Source organism: Cannabis sativa, chromosome X (assembly GCF_029168945.1).
Source record: "Cannabis sativa cultivar Pink pepper isolate KNU-18-1 chromosome X, ASM2916894v1, whole genome shotgun sequence".
NCBI lineage: Eukaryota > Viridiplantae > Streptophyta > Magnoliopsida > Rosales > Cannabaceae > Cannabis > Cannabis sativa.
This window is the reverse complement of record NC_083610.1, coordinates 21,084,267-21,104,560: the sequence shown is the minus strand read 5'-3', so window position 1 is coordinate 21,104,560 and position 20,294 is coordinate 21,084,267. Positions and strand designations below refer to the sequence as shown.

Below are 20,294 nucleotides of genomic sequence, written 5' to 3'. Positions count from 1 at the left end.
GGGACTGGGTCAAATTCATATGGAATCTTAATACTAGGGGGATTCGAGTGGATGAAGTATTTTTGTATGCTTCGATTGTTGTGGAAACTATCTGGAGAATGCGTAATGATTATATACATAACAACTCTCGTCCGGATATTTTGAACTGTATTGGCATGATTTGTACTTTTTATGCAGAGCTTCATGATGTTTTCTTGCCATGCCCTACCCCTTCTTTGGTGGGGACTTGGAGGCCCCCTCCTCATGATTAAATAAAATTAAACTGTGATGTCAGGGTGGGCTTGGAAAGTATGTGCATAGCGGTGGTAGCTAGAAACCATCGGGGTGCAGTGGTTCGGATTCACACGGCTCGGTTAGACTTTGCGGATGCATTATGAGGAGAAGCAGCAGCTTGTTGTTCAGCTGTTTCGATGGCTCTTGAGCAAGGCTTCAAGTTTGTTTTGGTGGAGAGTGACTCGAGAATAGTTATCAATGCTCTCAATGGGACGGAATCTTATTGGGCGATTGAGAGCTATGTCTCCTTTTGTTCTAGGTCTTCTCTCTTTTATTAGTTGTAATTTTGTGTATGCTAGTAGAACTTGTAATTTTGCTGCCCATAATGTGATTAATTGGGCTTTTATTAACAAGTTGTATGGAACTATCCCGAATCGGTTCTGGTGGACCTATTATGTAATGACTGAGAGGTCTAGTTTATTTATTTAATGGTACGAATACGCTTATTTTCAAAAAAAAAAAATTATAAAAAATGCAAATGATTCAAATAATGAATAGATCTAATTGGGTAACTAAGTGGCACGTGAAAAGTTAATAGCTTTTGGGAAAATATAACTGAAAGTCAACATCTCTTATATGAAAACACTATATCCAGTACTAGTCACAAAATATTCTCTTTTTTCTTTTTTGTTTTCTTTTTTTTTTTTAATTCAAGCCATTGGACTCGAACCCAGGACCCCCAACAGTCACACACCCACTTGAGCTAGCCTCAAGTGGTTACTTTTTTTTTTTTTTTTTGTTTTCTTCAAACTTAGACAAAATATTCTATTCAGAACTCAAAAATTTAATAAATAAATAAAAAAAATTCCATTCACCCATAATAAAAATTAAGAGTTTTTTCATTTATACTTTTAAAATTAATTTTTTTTTATTTATTTATAAAAAATAAAAATAATAAAATCTCAAAATAAAAATAATATAATCTTAAAATAGAAACAATTTTTATAAAATTTTATAATATTAAAACAATATAACTTCAAAATAAAATTAATATAACCTCAAACTAAAAACTAATTTTATAAAAATAAAATATATGTATACATAGCAATTTCCCAAATAATAATGATAATAAAATAAAATTTCTCCACTAAAAATAAAAGAATAAAAATTCCTATACAATTTAACTAAATCAACCCCCCCAAAAAAATTACTATTTACCTTCTTTTTCATCTATTTTTTTTTAATTGAATATTGAAATTATCTACCAGTCAAAATCCAATTTAAATTTCCAAAAATGCCCCTCTATTCTCAGTGAACTTGCTCATTGTTTCTCTCTCATCATCTTCAACTTCACCAATTGGAAACCCCAAAACGTCTTTTAAAGCCTCCAAAACGACGTCGCACACTCCCTCTAAGCAACCCCAACCCCACGCGCCGCCGCACTTCTCCTTCAACTTCCCGTTTAGTCCTTGGCTCCCAATCTCCGGCTTAATCTTCATCGGTTGAAGATACGCCATAGCCGCGTGCTTAACCAGAGGATTCTTTATCGGAATTTCGTTCCAGATTGTACTCGGAGTCGGAGACATAACCGCCGCCGGATACGACGACGTTTGGATAAGGTCCTTCAAGCTCGTGTACTCCACGACGGAGTGTCCGGTCCTTCTGCCTACCATCTCCATGTACTCCGGTGAGTTAAATCGGTCGAGTGAGAGATAGTAAGAATTAGGATTTGAGATTGAGTTTAGCGGCGATGAATCCGGTGATGAACAGTCCGTACCTGAAAAATCCTTGAATATGGCGGCTGCTTCCATGGCCGTTAAACAGAAAGGAAAAATTAATTAAGAATTAATCATAAAATAAAGAAAGAAAGACTAATTAAGTTTTATTTTCTTGGAGGATTTTCTCGGAAAGTAGGAGAGAAAGAGAAAATATATAAATATCTATTTTTATTCTCCCAATATTTGGGTATGTAACACGTGGAAAAAATTAATTATAAGACCTATCTTTTTTAAATTTGTAAAAATAGAAATTTAGTTCAATTTTCAATAATTTGATTTCAATATAATTAATTGAAAAATAATTTTTTATAAAAAGATATAATTTGTTTTATCTTTAATACCTTTAAATTAAATTATTATTTAATTTTATTTTAATAAACAAAATTAATTTACGTATTATTTATACTATTTTAAAAAATACTGATTTATTGTATAACTTAACAAAATAAAAAGTGCATTTAGTAACTGAATCTAAAATAGTAAGTATTTTGAGAGTTTCTATCGAATTATATGAATGTTACTACCAAAGTTAGCCAAAAATAAATCTTTAAAAAAAATATTGTGATAACTTGATAAGATTTGAAATCCCAAATAAGAAAAATGCCAATAAAAATAATTTTACTTGATTCACTATTAAAGACACAATAACAAATAAGAATAATAATCACAAAAAAAATACTATTTTAATATTATTCTTTTTAATTCTAACTACAACACTATATATTATACTAAACAAATATTTTTTATTATATTATTTTATTTAATTACTTTAGCACTAAATTTTTTCTACTTTCAATCCAAAAGGTAAAAACAAAATTTCGTATTCTACAAGGCTCACTATTAAATCATATTATATATAAGATTTTATGGTTAAGTTTGACATAGCCTAAACACATTATATTATGTTATGTTATTTGACTTATTTTATATATGTGTGAAAAGAGAAAAAAGAGAGAGTTGAAGAAATATTAGAGAAAACGATTTATCAACTTATATAATAAAAAATAAATAAAATAAGTAATATAAAGACAAAGATGATGGTTGAAGATATAATTGCCAAAAATAAATAAATAAATAAACACTTGTTTGAGTAATGAGATTAATTTAGTCTTACCCGTTTGACTCTAGCGATTGATTATTTGCTGAATCAATTAATTATTGTTCTGTTTATATTTATAGCTTAAAAAGTTTGGACTAATTTGAATACACTTAGGATTATTTATAATTAAAATAAATAAAATATAATTACTGGATAAAATCTTTAGAATAAAAGATAATTTAGATATATATATAAACTAACAATAATTATATTCACTGCTCAAAAAAGATTATATTCAAATTTGAATTACAATTAAAATGCTATTTGTTGATATTTCATATTTTAGAATGATTTGGACTATTTGTGACTTATAGGTATTATTTTCTTCGAATTTTATAGGTAGCAATCACTCATTTTATATCTTCCATTGAATTTGGCCAAATATGAGTTCAATTTTTATTTATCTTTATTTGGAAAAAAGAAATATATATTGTCATTGTTGTGTTTGAGAAAATCTGAATTCACTTAAAATAATAATAAATACATGACTACATTAATTTTTCGGTTAATTAATCGGGTGGAAAATTCAAGGTACAGTAAATAGTGATTGGACTAACTTTTTGATTAGAAATGGTACCAAAATTTCAAAAAATAAATGAAATTTTTTAAAAGACTATTAGTGTATAGTGTGTAAGTTAAGCTACTAGAGAGTCTTAAAAATTAGAGTGCCTAATATACTTATTTTTTTTAGAGTAATTTGCGGCAAAACCCCCTCAACTATCAATTTACTTGCAAAAAACCATCTAACCTCATATTTTGGTGGGAAAACCCTTCAAAGTACTGTTTCGTTTACATTTTTAAGGTGTCGTCTATTCAGCCTCCTTAAGTCTTAATTTTGCCCACGTGGCAATGACAGGTCAATAAAAAATTATCCTACGTGGCCATATTTTACAAAATAAAAATTAAAATAAAAACAAAAAATTTAAGAGTAATTTGCGGCAAAACTCCCTCAACTATCAATTTACTTGCAAAAAACCATCCAACCTTAAAGTTTTTTGGATGGTTTTTTGCAAGTAAATTGATAGTTGAGGAGTTTTACGCAAATTACTCTTAAAGTTTTATTTTTATTTTGTAAAATATGGCCACATAGGATAATTTTTTAGTGACTTGTCATTGCCACGTGGGCAAAATTAGGAGCTGGACAGACGGCATCTTAAAATGTAAACAGAATAGTACTTTGGAGGGTTTTCCCACCAAAATATGAGGTTGGATGGTTTTTTGCAAGTAAATTGATAGTTAAGGGGGTTTTGCCGCAAATTACTCTTTTTTTTAATGTCTTTTAGTTTTTTTTAATAAATCTAACTTTTTAAAGAGCTAACACTATGTTTGGTAAGAGAGAAGGATGAATGGATGGAGAGAAGTGGAGAGAGTGATAAAAAAAGATATTAAATCTCGTCTTTGGCAAGTGGGAGAGAATGAGAGAGAGGAGAAATATAGGGAGACATTCTCTCTCCAAATCTTAAAAATTTAATCCCTTCAAATTTCGAATAATTGTAAAAAAAGATAAAATAAAATTTACAAAATCTAATAATTACTCTTAAAAAAAATAATTTAGAAGGACTATTTTATAATTTTACTAATTAATTTTTCTTCATATTTCCTATTTACATTTAATATCAAACAACACAAAGTAGATTAATAATTCTCTACATCATTCTTACTCTCTATCATTCTTAATCTAGCTAATAGATACAAGTAAAATACATCTAATAAATAGAACCGATGTAATCCAATATTCAATGAGTGTTGGATCAAGTCATATAACTAAAATTATTTGGATAGAATCAGTAAGAAAAATCCAAAATCTAATTTATAATTGGATCTTTAGGTAGGCTGAAAAATATTTAATTTAGTCCAATAAACACCCATACTACCTAGGCATTCATTTTCACATAAATTTATTTATATGCTAGTAGAGTGAAAGGTTGGTGAGGTCCATGTTAATAAATGAAAATTGTTTCAATATAATTGTCTAATTTTCCGATATATCTATCCTAACTAGTTATTGTGACAAGCTCTTCTCAACTCTACTCAACCAACTTATATTAACTACTACTTAATATGTTCTCCTACATCAATAGGGCCACGTGGCACTCACCCACATGACTAGCAAGAATAGCAAAGAAAATGTTTTTATTTAGCTCTTCTTTCATAACTTCACTAATGATCAAATAAATTCTCACCACTCACATAGTCCGGACATTACTAGGCTTCTTGTCTAATTAACAATAGCTGTCCTTTTTAACCTTTTCTTCACATTCACAACACAACAAGTTTCATATTTAGTCATCATAAAACAAAAGACATAACTCATAAGAAGAAGAAGAAAAGAATAGAGTAGTGAAGGAAAATAATGATGAAGGGTCAATACAACACTACAAATACAAAAGCCTCTCTCTCACCAAATAGAACATCACTAAAGACCCTCTTTGATCTTGATTCCAACAATGAAATTGAGGAAATTCTTTCAATGATCTCTTATTGTACTTCCACAAAAACTTTGATTGATCCATCTGAATTTCCTTCTCAACAAGAGAAAAAAGGCAACATGCTTAGTCAACTCCTCACAATCCTAAGAAACACCAAAAAGTGTAATCATGTTAGTCAAATTTTGTTGTCACCTCTAATGGAGATGATCTCAGCCAATCTATTTAGATCACTCCCTCCACCATCAAAACCATATTCTTCATTCTCATCACTCATCACCTTAGACTCAGATTTTCCTGATGAAGAAGATCCCATTTCGAAACTATCAAGAATATGGTCTCATCTACAAATAGTTTATGATATTCTCATGAGATTGATCACAAACATTGATCCTCATACTTTGAGTAGTTACATTAACCATCATTTCCTTGCCAATCTTCTCAACCTTTTCCAATCCGAAGATCCAAGGGAGCGCGAAAGCTTGAAGAACATCTACCATAGAATCTATTCTAGATTCACTTTCCACCGTTCATTCATGAGAAAATCAATGAATGATGAGTTCTTGAACTATGTGTTTGAAATGGAGAGGCATTGTGGGATTGGTGAGTTGCTTGAGATATGGGGAAGCATTATCAATGGCTTCACAGTTCCACTCAAAGAAGAGCACAAGTTGTTTTTGATGAGAGTACTAATTCCTTTGCATAAGACTAAAGGAATGCAGGGTTACCATAGGCAGTTGGCTTATTGTGTGTCTCAATTTGTGCAAAAGGAACCTGTGCTTGGTGGGGTTGTGGTTAGAGGGATTTTGAAGTATTGGCCACTCACTAATTGTCAAAAACAGGTTTTGCTTATTGGGGAATTGGAGGATTTGGTTGAGAATATTGACCCTGATCAGTATAGAAAGTTGGCTCTCCCTTTCTGTGCTCAAATCACAAGATGCATCAACAGTTGGAACTCACAGGTAATTTTTGTATGAAATCCTTGAACTACTTTTTCTAATTATAATACTTTTGGTATGGATAAATATGATGAATGGTATTAGCACACTTAAAAGACCTATTTCACCCATTTTTTATTAAGTTTGAACACATGGATCTTAATATGTATTGGTGTGTAATAACTTTCAACAAAAAATTTGACAAATCATCATAGTAAGAATGTGTGAGGTTTATGGTAAGATGTATAGTTTCATCTCAAAACTAATTATTGAGAGTGTAATGGTCAATGAATCTCTTAAGATTGTGCTTTTTTTTCTTCACCAATTTTGGACGGTTTGAACACAAATGATTCTTTTTAGTTTACTCTCTTTTTTGAATTAGTATTTTTTTTTATTGGATACTAGTTTTTTCTTTTTCTTTTTTTTTTCATCTTTTGCTCGTGTTAGAATATGATTTAGACAGTATAGTAAGGTGTACAATAAGAACTACGGGATTCTATCTCAAAATTAATTAATAATTAGTGAAGCAGTCTGTAGTATTGTTAATGTGGTGAGTTTCCACACATTATCAATGAAACACTCCTTAACAATCGTTTATTTAAATAAGGCTAATTAGAATTTTTTTCCCCCGAACTTTGACATGTACCAAATCATGACCCCTGGACTTTTTTGGCAGTTAGAAATACCCCCTGAACTATTGAGATTGTTGAATTTAAGGACTTTTGTCCAATTGACTTTTGTCCAATTTTAGTAAAAAAATTTAACATGGTTGAAAGTTCAGGGGGCATGATTTAGTTTATACCAAAGTCCGAGGCACATGATTTGGTAAACATCAAATTCTGGGGAGCATGGTTTAGTACATAAACAATCACTGAAACAGTAAAATTGAATGAAATTAGACAAAAGTCATTAATCTAACAATCTCAATAGTTCAGAGGGAATTTTTAACGGCCAAAAAAGTTTAGGGGACATGATTTGGTACATGTCAAAGTTCGGAGGAAAAAAAATCCTAATTAACCTTTAAATAAATATGTGAGAGTGAAATTAAGTACAAACAAACTATTTGTTAAATTTAAGTGATAGTAGAGATTCACTTGAAGATAGGTGCTCGAATATAGTCATTATTTTGAACCATATAAACTTAAGACAAATATGTTAAAATCTGTACATTAAAGATAAAACAATTTTGGTGAACTTAATGAACATCTCATATTGGATTTGATTCGATTTAGGTAGCTGAGAGAGCTCTATATGTGTGGAACAATGAACACTTTGTGAAAATGGCATCAATGGCAATTGAAGAAGTGTTTCCAATGGTAGTGGAAGGAATGGAGAAGAATCTCAAGTGGCATTGGAATAAAAACGTTCAACTACTCACACAAGATGTCAAACTTATGCTGCAAGAAATGGATCCAATTTTGTACTCAAAATGCCTTGATGAGATTCAAGAAAGGGAATCCAAAGCTTTCCTTGCTGATATAAACAGAAAAGAAAAGTGGGACAGAATTGAAATGGCAGCAGATAATAAGACTAAGACTACCACTAAGTCCAACTATGGTTTTTTGCACCACCAGTCACAATCACCTTATATTTGTGTTTAACTTTAAAAGTAATTAAATTAGTGACTTAAGTATAAAGTGCATTATTTCAATGAAACCATACCATAATATACATGTATATATACATTTATTATATGTACCACTCAACTCAACTCATGCATACATTATTATTGATGGTTACCCAACTAGACATTAAAAATATCTTTTGTAATTTAGAGTTTCTTTATTCTTGCATCATGAATATAACAAGGATGTTTCAATAAACTTTTGTGAGGTAAAGTTGATTTTAGTTCTTACAAGTAAAAAGGTAAAGTAAAATACCTTAATCTTTATATTAGAAATTCTTTAGTACCTTATTGGGATTTGTACTTTATTTCCATTAAATTCCAAATTTCCTTGGCACTATTGAATATTGATGCTAGTTGTAAAGATCATTGAGAAAGTACACACAACGGCAACATATTAATTCAATTTCAATCACAATTCTTCCTCTCTACAATCAGTTCTTGAGAATCATGGTTAATTAATTAAACGGGGTTTAACAAGAAAACAAAAAGGGTGGTATGTTTTATTTGTTTATTTTGACAAAATCCTAGTTTATTTATCTCTATAAATTAGGATTTATTTATTGATATATGGCATTGGGTTCCCAATTATGTAAGCCAAAAAAGTAAAAGTTGGGGATCTAGCTGCTGCAAGAAAATGAAAAAGTAATACAAAAGTAAAACCTAAAAATTAATCAATTTTTTTTTTAAAAAAAAATGGCATATGATCTACATTAAATTTTGAACTAAAATAGTGAAATATAGTATTTTCTTTTGGCAATAAAATAGTGAAATAGAGTAATGATATTTTGAAAAATAAAGTAGATAAGCTAATTGGAGAGCTCTTGAAAAGCTCATTTATATCCAAACCTAAAATTTAGGAGAGAAAAAGGAAAACTCACTTGAATCCAAAAACACTTGTATCCAAACATGATAACCTTAAAGAAAAAAAATATATATGATGAGATTACAAAGTAATTTATTGCTCACTCCCCAAACTTGCTGCTGGCTTTTAACAGCAATATTGTCATTGTCAATCTCAATCTCAAATAGACTACATTCCTTAAAATTGAGCTATATATGGAACATTAGAATATTGAAGTAAATCATGTCAAAACCGATTGTACAAAATCTGTGGAAATAAGACACAAACCCTATTCTCTAAAATGGTTGTAAATAAGTAAAAATTCCAAATCTAAATGAAAAATGATGATTCCCACAATTGACTGAGACATCCTCTTTCTGCCTATATTTAAAAAAAAAAAAAATAATGATTTCAATACCTGATTGGGCTGTTTCTTTACCCTCCCAACTACAAGACTCCAAGAACAAAAACACTCTCAAAGCTCAGAAAGCCACACCGCCTCTGTACACCGTACCCCTGTACCAACTCTGAGCTGCTTCACTCTACCAATATAATGTTCCTTTGAACCATGTTATAACATGTGAAGAGGTGCAAACCAATTCAAGCTTCGAGATAGTGTCGGTGGCTAAGTTTTCTCCCAAAACATACTGGGGACCAAAATTGATCTTTGCTCAAAAAGGATCATGACCACAATATTACTGGACAGTCAGTCACAAAATGATCAACAAAGTCGATCCAGACACACAACTCTGAAGAGCACAGAGGAAGCAGAGAAAAACGCATGAGAGGAGAGTGGTGCTAAACTTGATATTTTGATAGTCTCTCCTTTACTGGCGGCTCCAAAACAGACATACATTGGTCCCATGCTCCATTGACCAGCATCTGCAAAACAAGGAAACACAATAATAAAGTCATTGATTGTAAGCATTTGAATTACTTTGTTCAACACTCATCACGAGTGAAAGATTGACATAATCAACACCAAATCGGAAAACAAGTCTTATCAGATTCCAATCTATACCTGCTTATATCCGTGTAACACCTGGCAAACTTCATTGTGGAGCTCTTCACTTCTTATTTCCTACACACAAATAATAACCCAAAGCATTAGCCCTGTGAATTAAACTAAGCACAAGTAAGATAATAAAACAAATGTTGTGTAATTCTTACATGCCAACTTGCAATAGCTTGGCACATAGCAACAAGTGAATTTATTGCTCCTGATGGATTTGCCTTAACCTGAAAAACAATGTACCCCAAAACAAGAATATTACAAACTTGATGACTGTTTTTTGATAAAGGGATTATTGCAATGTGTGTACAAATAATCTTTTACGGATTAGAAATTACTCATACGCACACCAAAAAAAATGGATACACATACAAATACAGTTACAATTACAAATAAATTATTTGGTTCAGCTTATTAGGCTAGCCTACACTTGCTAGAATCTACTCTGCAAATCTTTCACAAATAATAGGAATAATAACACACATTTATAGCAGTCTCTTTTTAGGTTCCCAAGATTACTTGTATGTTTCCCTCGACTACTCTCTAATGCGGCTGGTCAATGGTATGATTTAATATCATTTTCCAAAATGGGTGCACCCCTATGCATATACTTAAGCCATTTTGAGGTAACAAATTTATAGTTCCGGATTCTATTTTAGACCATTGTTTTTCCAACTTTTATAACTCTCTAGCTGTTTCCCATAAGTCTAACTGATATCTTTAATTAGATAATCTAAACCCCTATTTAAACATTTGCCGAGTCAACCCTTGTAGTTTACAGGCGTAAGTTACAATTGACGAAATCTTAAAAGAATTTCCGAGGGTGTAGAAGCATACCACTGCGCATAGACCTCGGAATGCATCCTCTTTTTCAATATCATCACGTATACTGCCACAGAGTTAATTGTTTGTGAGGGATTACGCACAAACATAAATCAAATATATAATAGGGGTTTCAAAAGAACTTACATCGATAAAGCAATACACCATGATTGCATGAAATGCTCGATATGTGGAGACACAATATCTGGACAAACCCATGCAAGCCTACCGAGTGTGATTGCACAATTCTCAATAAGTGACCTATTAAGCCCCTGAACGGTATTAACAATTACAATTACGAATGATTCATCCTTCAGAAGAACATACAATCAGAAGTATTCTTCAAAAGAAAAGTAAAAAAAAGTTGCAATCACCTCAGGATGTTTGAGAATGGGGACTAAGCATGAAATAATTGTCATTACAACTGGAGAAATTTCTTGACGCACCTGCAAATGAATGTTACTTTAGTGATGATTATATCAAGGAACTATTCTAGCTCAATGCAAAAGTTCATGTACTGCTCATAGCCTTAATTCAGAAACATAACGTGATTCATAAGGTCAGAATGCAATTAGGCAAAAAATGCAAACATGCTATAGATAGCAAATTCAAAAAACTCGGAAACCATGTGAGGTTCAACACCAGGTACAATTGTCACCATTGTAAAAGACATGAATGTGAGATAAAGACGGTTTTAGAATCATAGATATTGATAGAACAGGAAAGCTGAGCAAGTGTTGTGTCAATCAAATTTAGTTCAGCACAAAAGAACAACGGTGAACAAGGAAAGGTTCCATGAGACCAAGAAAAAGTGAAGACACATATTTACAACAAAAAATAAAGCTGTGTTTTGCCTAGCAGCATAGCAGGTAGGCAGCTATAGTGCAAAAAGAGTGTTCCCAAATATCAATATTGCATCCAAAAGGCATACCTTGACTGCTAATTCTCCAATTGCCCAACATGCATTATTCGCAACTGAAACGGTCTCTTTTATCTTAGGAGTGCTCTGAAAATCAACAATGCAAGTTTAAGCAGTCTCCTTTATAAAAAGGGATGTCCAAATTACTATAAAGAATCATGTGCTAAGTTTCACGTACCAGTTGCTTTGCTGCAACCTCGAGAAATTCTGGCAAACGAGGTCTCAAATGAATAGGACAAACCTAATAAAATCATAAAGAACATCAAGCAGAGCAAAAATATAAAGAAGCATAAAATACTTCCACAGCTCGAATGTTCTGCTTCAGAGACACAGCTCCACCATTGACTAAAAAAAACTTGCATTCTGCTGAAACGTTGAAAGATAAAATGAGATCTAACCTAAGAAGTTTGTTATCTAATTATGTTAGTAAACTTACCCTAGCAAGGTCACCAAGTAGTGCAAATGCACTTTGTCTGACATCAGAAGCCTCATCCATGCATGATTGCAACAGTAGGTCGATCAAGTTACTTTTTGAAATCTGGAAATAAAAACCATCCTTTGAAAGTGAGCAAGTACAACCTATAAACTATAATCAACTCATCTTACTTTATGAGACATCGAGTGTGTTTGATAAATATTAGCCATGCCTTGTAAGATACAAATAATATAATGAGCATTTCATCACCACAAGTAAAAAACTGAGAAAAGAGTCACTAATTGAATATCTCACGACAGGGACGAAAATAGTTCAGAGTCCCTAATTGAATATCTCATTTCACAACAGAAACAAGAATAGTTCAAGAGATATGTATTTATATTAGCATTTTAAAAGCTAAAGAAAATGTTATTAGAAAGGATAGTATCTCATCCAGGAGGCCACAGAAAATAGTCATATGTATTAAACAGAAAATGTAATGAGCAAAGAAGACTACCAAACTCTCTATCCCACTGCCAAGACCTTCTGCAAGTCCTGAGAGAAGGTCAACCGAGCATACAATGAACTCTTTATCATACTGGGTCCCAGCTGCAACAGGATCTGCCTGCAATATCCATTTACAGCATGCTTTAAGGATACTTGCAAGTTGAACCAAGAGTTATGTGTAGGATTTCAACAATTTTAAGAAATATGCATAGAACCTCTGAAGCTAGCTCAGTGATGAAAGAGGGATGGAGCTAAGGTTTCATATTTTTCTTTTTAGTGGGTGTCAAGTGTGCACAGGAATGTAACCGCTAACTAGAGAAAGTGTTAGCATCCAAAATACTACAAAGATAGAAAATCAACAAGATCTAAAATTCAAAGCATGTTCTTGAAAGTTCTCATGGGCAGATCTCCCAAAGTTTCTCCAACAAAATAGCAGAAGCATAGAATATTAAAACTTCAAAAGCTTTTTATAGCTGAAAACTGCGTTGACATCAATAGCAATCCTCCGTTCGAACCCAAATTTCAATTTATTTTGTTTACATTCCGATGAACATAGAAAAAAATAATTTAAAGAAACAATAAAAAAGGATTCTATGGACGTTTGAAAATGGAATTTATTGAAAATTTGAGCAATTATTATCCTCATTTTTTCTCTAGTAATATCCGTCATAATTTTTTTTCCTCGGCAAAATCCACAATCCAGAAACAGTCATAAGAATTTATAGCTTCCAATTACAATTTTTTTTCCCAAATAAAAGCAGCTATGCTTGAAAAGTTATGATGTAAAGAATGTTGGCCTAGGACAATTTATAAGTTTGAAAGATACTTGCTATGGCAAGGATAACTGCTGAATAGACATCTCAGTTTGAAAAAGATCCATAACTTTTGGTCGCTATTACAATGGCTATAGTATCGCTAGGAAATAAGTATTAAAAGTCAAAAGAGCTATAATGAGAACATTTAGCTGGTTAAAACCGGTGGATGGGTAAACACTCTAACAAAGTAAGTAATCAAATACTTAGTTTTTAAAGGATAAAGGATTTCTACCCACCTTTGCCAACTGTTGAGTCTGAATGATGTTTATGCACCTCTGAAATACTGGCTCTGCGAATGAAGAAAATCCAGCACCCAATGCCTGAAAAAAGAAATGTTTCTTTTACTCAAATTTATATACAATTACAAGTCATTGCCAAACTATCATCCTGAAAACTCTCAGAACATTATAAAGATAATGCAAATTTAGAAATTCATGCCAAATAGTTCCCCAATAGAATATTTCTTTAACTGATGAAATACAGTCCAAAAAGTAATAAAAGGTGTACAAGAAGAAAAAGATAAGAGTGAAAACTAACATTGTAAACGGATTCCAAACATTAAAACAACTACTATAGACACTAAAAAACAAGAGCAGCATGCCTGTGATATAGATGTGAAGCATTCAAGAAGTGGAAATAGATCTTTGTCTGCATTTGAAAGTTGTTGCCATTTTGCGATCAAGGGTGGCATCAGAATTTCAAGATAAGCAGGCTGTAAAGTGCGGAGACAAACAGGAGGGAAATAAGTTAGTAAAAAATGAGCCTTGTGGCCTTCCACATAAAAAAGCAAACTCTACTTGGCCATGGCGATTTTTAGCATAATGAAGCTACCTTATTTAGCTCCATACCAACAGCATCAGCTAGAGTCCCAATTGCATCGTATACAATTCTGAGGTTCCGCCTCTGAGATTATTGATAGAGTGTCAAAAAAACCAAAAGACAGTTAGAAATTCCATTCATTTTTCCCATGAAAGCAAGTGTTCATTTTTCTTGTAAAACCCGTGAAAGTTTTTCAAAAGAATATGAATGCAAGAATAAAAAAGCAATAATTAGAGATATGGTTGGCGTTGCATTGCATTGCATTTCATTCGTAATATCATAATAAAGCAAATGATTTAAGGCCAAGGAATAACCTGATATTTTCCATAAGCACACATGAGGTGCTGCAAAATTATCTCTAACCTTGGTACCAATTCTTCAGAAGCCTCCTACAATCGATAAAGAAACATTAGAGCTAAATAAGCTCATTTTACAATTTTCATAACAGCATTTGGTGAATGATTAAACTTCATTTTTATAGCAAGAACCTCTTCAAGTGTAGCAAAGGCTGAACAAGCAGCTTCCTGAACTCGCTTGTTAGTGTCCAGTATTCTTCTAAGGAGGCCAAGAAGAACCTTGTCGAATTGCTCATAACCCGTTTGGTGTCCCACACCCTGAATAAAAAAGAAAAGTTTGTTAGCTATAATCTAAGTCATTAATCTCTGCAATTACTGCAAAGAGCTGTGTTCATTAACCAAATACCAACACTAACTACTAATCATTTCTAGATTCTTAAACATCTCATATACCAGCACTAACTTCTAACCATTTATAGATTCTTAATAACCTGCCAAAGGAATGTCTAAATAGAAAAACATTACAATAATGTAAAATTTTACAATGGACAAGAAAGTAGGAAATTGACATGAATTATACCTGAACAATGAATTTACTGAAACGAGAAAGAGTCCAACAAGATATACTCCGTATAAGAGGAAACTTGTCATCTAATAAAGGGATTAGAAACGCAACAATCTGTAGAACGTGAAAAAAGTTCAATATAGTATTTGCCATTATGTATCAACAAGAGAACAGTATGAAATAATACATTCATAACAACATAAAATCTTTGAAAATCATCTACAAAAGCAAAAAAAACTTAATTGGTTCAAAAGTTTTACTGACTTATAAGCAAAACATCTTCCGAAACATGAAAGAAGGATTTTATAGTACTAGAAAATATTATAATCATGAATCGTGAAAAAAATACTCTTTTTTTAGTAACAAACCCATAAAACTCTCAAATTCAGTTAGTGGACCCAACATTGAAACTATGGCTATCTGTCTGAACAGTTTGGGAATAAGAAACTATAATAATGAGGTGCTCAGAATGGCCTAAAGCCTTACACTTCATGGGAGTAAGCTAAATGCCTGATCATTTCTATTACCCCTCTTAGGTTTCGAGGTTACCAAATCAAAACAAGTTGATTAAACATTACCTCCGACAAATGTGGATAAAGTCCAGTGATGCAACCCTCAGCTATGGCACCAAGAGCCAAAACAGCAGCTTCCCTCTCTTTCCATGCTTCATCCCCACTGTTAGACAAGTTGGTCTGCAAAAATTTAAGTGGTGAAAACACATTTGAAACAGATTTCTTTAGTGAACAGAGTAAGTAATATTATTTTATAAAAAGTTAAAAACAGGTGATTTAGTCTTTCTCTCACTAGGTGAATCAAGTAACTTTCTAACAACCTTAAGATCTAGCTACACAGGTTTATCTTAGTTCATTTTATTTGCAGCGAGAAGATGGAGTGAAGAAAGAAAAAGTCTTGGGAATCAATTTTAACCTTCGATACTCAATAATTGTATTACCTGAACTAAAGGCATCAATGTAGGAAGAATCTCGTCGCCAAACATATTTGAAAGGATATCTAAAGCAGCAGCGCTGCATTTGCGTAAATTCCATACATTGACAATATCATCATCCTATTATTGAACCAATTGTCAAAAGATAAACTTGTCAGCAAAAGCTTTCTTAGTAAATTAAGCCAACAGCAATCCAAATATTGAAATGTACTTATGTGAATATGTGGCATATATAAAATTAGAATTATCAGTAAGATAAAAGATGTTAGTGTGACATACATCGTCTTCTGCACCCTCTGAGCCATGAAACCGTGACGAATGGAAACGAGGTTTGATATCCTGTAGTGCAAAAGTAAAGCAGAGGTGAAGGACTTATTTTATCAAGAATTTAAATATTGGAGTCAAACCTCTAATTAATATTAAGTATTCAAAAATAAAAATAAAGGTTCCAACCTGTTCACGATCTGGTACAGACTCATCCTCCTGCAACAATTAATCAATGCCTCAAATTATTAAGGAAAACTGAATTCAATTATAAAGACCAAAATAAAAAATATAGAAAAACCTTAGCAAAGTACCTCAGCATCAATAAGTGACTCATCATCATCATCATAAATCATGTTAGACAATAGCACCTACAAATGGTTAAAATGTTATATGACAAAAGCAATCAAAACTCAAAAGCTCCAGTGGAAAAATGATTGATCAATTAAAATCTTGTCGATGGTATTCTATACCGGAATTAGCCGGGGCAAGTACTCCCTTAAGTTCTCTGGGGGTAACTGAGCTTCACAATATGCAGACCTGTTAAGGAAGCCCAATAATTAAGCTACTTGGTAAGATTGAATTCAGATCTTGTTCTCTAGAACTCACAACATTACCAGAATTCACAAGCTTCAAGAGCCACCTCTTCATCAGTGTCCTTGTTAACTTGCAACATATACTCAATTACATTCTTTAGATGTGGCTGCAGCTCAAAAAAAAACACATCATCAAGAACAGGACACAATAATAAATATTTTTTTTATAGAAGGATGCAGAAATCTCAGATTCAGCACACATTTTAAAGGGTAAATTATTACAGCGGGTTCCAAAAGACAAAGACCAGAAAAAGGACAGCAACATCAAATAAAAAGATGTGTGAGAGGACATGCAGAATGATTCAAAATGTACAGACTTATAGCAAAATTAAAAATTTAAAATATCTCACCTCTAAGAAAGACGGGCGGACTTCAATTAGCTGCACGAATGCTGAGCAAACCTGTTTGAAATAAAGTTACATAAAGCATGGGTGAGAGTATAATAACAATAACAATCATGATAGAAATACAATGTAGCAACTGACAAACTCTATGGATTGGTTACAAAGCTTTTTACATTTTGAGCCAAAAATGGAAATATTCAAAGAAAATAAGACAATATGATTTACTGATGGGAAATAAAATGCAAGAAAAATACTAACCAATTTTCGCACTTCTGAGACAGTGTCATTTGAAAGTACAAACAGGCCTTGAAGATATTGATCCATAGATGCATATAAGGCCTGCAAGACATTAGTTCACAATAATTAGAAGAATCCAAAGAAGCAAATAACTTTTGTGACAAGAACAAGTTTGACAATAACTTACGGCTGGCATCAACATAATGTATTGATTCACTGAACCCAAGGAAAGCTTTCTCAGTGAGGAATGTGGTGACTGGAAAAGCTGTATAAAGAAATGTCATATTTATTAACCCAAGGACACAGAAAAATATAATAAAAAGTAAAAAATCTATTATAAAAGATATTTTTTCACAACAGCATAGCATGCATATATAGTCATATACAAGAAAATAAAATTATTAAAGTCATATGCAAGAAAATAAAATTTTAACAGCTTTAAAAAGTTATGCCAAACCTTAAACAATCTAGGGAGAAATATGTTGATAGGACGTTCAGCTAAACCAGGTATATCTGCATCAAGCTCTTGAGGAATATCCTCACAAATCTGCATCAAAGCACACCATTGATGTATCGAATAATTTTGAATTTTGATTAGTGGTCTTGATTGAAATACATTTGAACTACATGTATCCTAATACCTATTGTGTATAGGCTACATTAAATTTTGTAAGAGTGCAAAAGACCTCTAACGTTACATTGTACAATGAAACCCCCATATATATGAAGAGACCAAAAGGTTAATAATCATTTGACTCTGGAACAAAAGAAATACCTTGGATAATGCATCCATAGCACCTTCCATATGATTAATATCATTGCTGTCTAAGCAAGTGACAAGAGCTTGCAATAACTCAGGCCATCCAGCTACTCCTCCTAGTTGAACAACAGCACTTACAATTGTTCCAACTGTTGACCTAATGTTCCTATCTGCTGCTCCCAAGCAGGGTAACAGCTCTGACTTTATATATTGCTGGTAAGCAGGAATCATAGCCTTATACGCAGACCGAAGGTTATTCTTTAAAAGCAAACCTGCAGCTTGCCGAACATCCGCTGATTTACCCTGTTTAAATCAGCACATTATGTTAATTGACAACCAGGAAATGATTTCAGGAATAGTTAAAAGATGCTAGTACATTGAATTTCAAACAAGCCACCAGAATAAGATTCAATACTATCAAGACAAAATTATTTTTATTTAGAGTGCTTTCAATCAAAAAGCCATAAGGGTAGTCTCCCTCTACTATTCTAGTTCACTGTTCCACACAAAATATCGTGATGAAAATCACATCAAGCAACGAAGCATACAATGCAGTTAATAGTCACGAGTATGTTGCAAGAATCAACAATAACCAATTTCTCCAGTTTAATATTCTTTGGATCGCACAAAAGTTCCACTACATCAACCAAAGCACGATTATAAGAATTCAATAAAGTACGAATCCCAGATTTTCCATCAGACCCAAAACCATAAACGACCATAAATGTCATGTAAAAAAACATTCCAACAATCAACCAGATTAACCAATCCAGAAACAGAAACATTTTAAGTCACTATTCTCCCTTAATGATAAAAACTCACAATCCAAGCAAAATCATTACTCTCCAATACAAAAACCCTCAAATTCTAAATAAAACACATTACCCACACAAAAAAAAAATAAAAAAACTGAAAACAAATTCCCAATCTCCCAATAATCACAAATCTCATCGTATCCATATCAACAAATCAGAAACTAAAAAAATTGCACAAAAATAAAATTGTTCATCACAGTACCTCAGCCCGTGCGATAATGAAAGCAAGATAGTTGTTGAAATCAGGGAACTGAGAATAGTGCTGAAGCTGTTGCCATATCTGAGACTTATCAGCAGAAGTAGAGGAATGAGAAATTTGTTGCTCCAAAAGCCCACAGATCTCCGTGAATCCTTCTTCTTTAGGTTGCCACTGGGCACTCGCCGCCGCCGCCGCCGCCATAACTATTCAAATATAACTTTTTGGCTGAAAGATTCCTGATACAATAGCAGTCAAGGTTATCGGAATCTATGGTGGAAGAGCGAGAAACCCAAGTGAAGTGAGAGAAAGCGAGGGTTGCGTGAGGTTTTGGTGGGCTAAGAGAGGAGGAGGCGAAGAAGACGATCTCTGCTGTTATATAAAATTAGATGAAAAACGCCCCAAACAAAATAAAACAATTATTAGTTTTTTTTATTATTATTATTATTGATTAATGAAATTTCTTTTTTATTTATTTATTTTTCATTTTATAATAAATCATGCAATTTTATTAATAACAATTGGTTAAAATAATATCATCCAATTCAATTAAAACATTTTTCTATTGGAGACACGATTATAATTAGAACTAAGAAAAATGAGTCAAATAATCATCCATCTCATTCTCGGATTGTGACAAAAAAAACTGCACTATTAACAACCTTGCAGTTGCAGAGAACACTTATATTCAGTTTTATATACTGTTTAGGAGATACAATAGTAAAAGTTATTGCAACTAGTTTGAGTACTCGATGTGTAAGGTAAGTAATTGCACTACTAACAACTCTTTCAGTCGTTGAGAACTTGTTATTCACATCCATTAAGAGTGATTTGATGGCGAGTCATCGAAAAACTAACAACGAAACTAAATAAAACAACATGACTAAAACACTCAAAATCATGACTTAGAGATAAGATTAATCACAATAGCAAAAATTGAACCACAATATTAAATATGCACGTATACTAAGCGAAAGTCAGCAGGTCATGGTCAGAAAGAAAAATAACCTTCTTTAGCTATAAATTTAAGAATAAAAATCTCTA

General features: G+C 32.4%; 3 protein-coding genes across 3 annotated transcripts; 1 reads left to right on the top strand and 2 right to left on the bottom strand.

The window, feature by feature from the left end:
• Positions 1–1,266: 1,266 nt before the first annotated feature.
• Positions 1,267–2,136, bottom strand: LOC115702406 (uncharacterized). The gene has a single exon (XM_030629875.2). The coding sequence runs from the start codon at positions 2,022–2,024 to the stop codon at positions 1,494–1,496; it is 531 nt and encodes a 176-aa protein (XP_030485735.1). The 5' UTR covers positions 2,025–2,136; the 3' UTR covers positions 1,267–1,493.
• A 1,998-nt stretch (positions 2,137–4,134) lies between these two features.
• LOC115707229 (serine/threonine protein phosphatase 2A 57 kDa regulatory subunit B' epsilon isoform) lies at positions 4,135–8,277 on the top strand. The gene is made up of 2 exons (XM_030635116.2): positions 4,135–6,478; positions 7,687–8,277. Exons 1-2 carry the CDS (start codon positions 5,444–5,446, stop codon positions 8,053–8,055), a joined length of 1,404 nt encoding a protein of 467 aa, XP_030490976.2. The 5' UTR covers positions 4,135–5,443; the 3' UTR covers positions 8,056–8,277.
• A 690-nt stretch (positions 8,278–8,967) lies between these two features.
• LOC115702893 (transportin-1) lies at positions 8,968–19,657 on the bottom strand. Its single transcript, XM_030630346.2, has 29 exons — positions 19,257–19,657; positions 18,255–18,542; positions 17,937–18,026; positions 17,667–17,744; positions 17,501–17,581; positions 17,249–17,299; positions 16,920–17,005; positions 16,776–16,842; positions 16,617–16,673; positions 16,492–16,521; positions 16,318–16,377; positions 16,045–16,158; positions 15,671–15,784; positions 15,108–15,206; positions 14,720–14,845; positions 14,546–14,620; positions 14,244–14,315; positions 14,014–14,124; positions 13,649–13,732; positions 12,608–12,715; positions 12,112–12,213; positions 11,854–11,916; positions 11,688–11,762; positions 11,131–11,202; positions 10,904–11,028; positions 10,772–10,823; positions 10,093–10,161; positions 9,944–10,003; positions 8,968–9,804 (listed from the first exon to the last, which is right to left on the bottom strand). Exons 1-29 carry the CDS (start codon positions 19,452–19,454, stop codon positions 9,721–9,723), a joined length of 2,691 nt encoding a protein of 896 aa, XP_030486206.2. The 5' UTR covers positions 19,455–19,657; the 3' UTR covers positions 8,968–9,720.
• Positions 19,658–20,294: the final 637 nt, after the last annotated feature.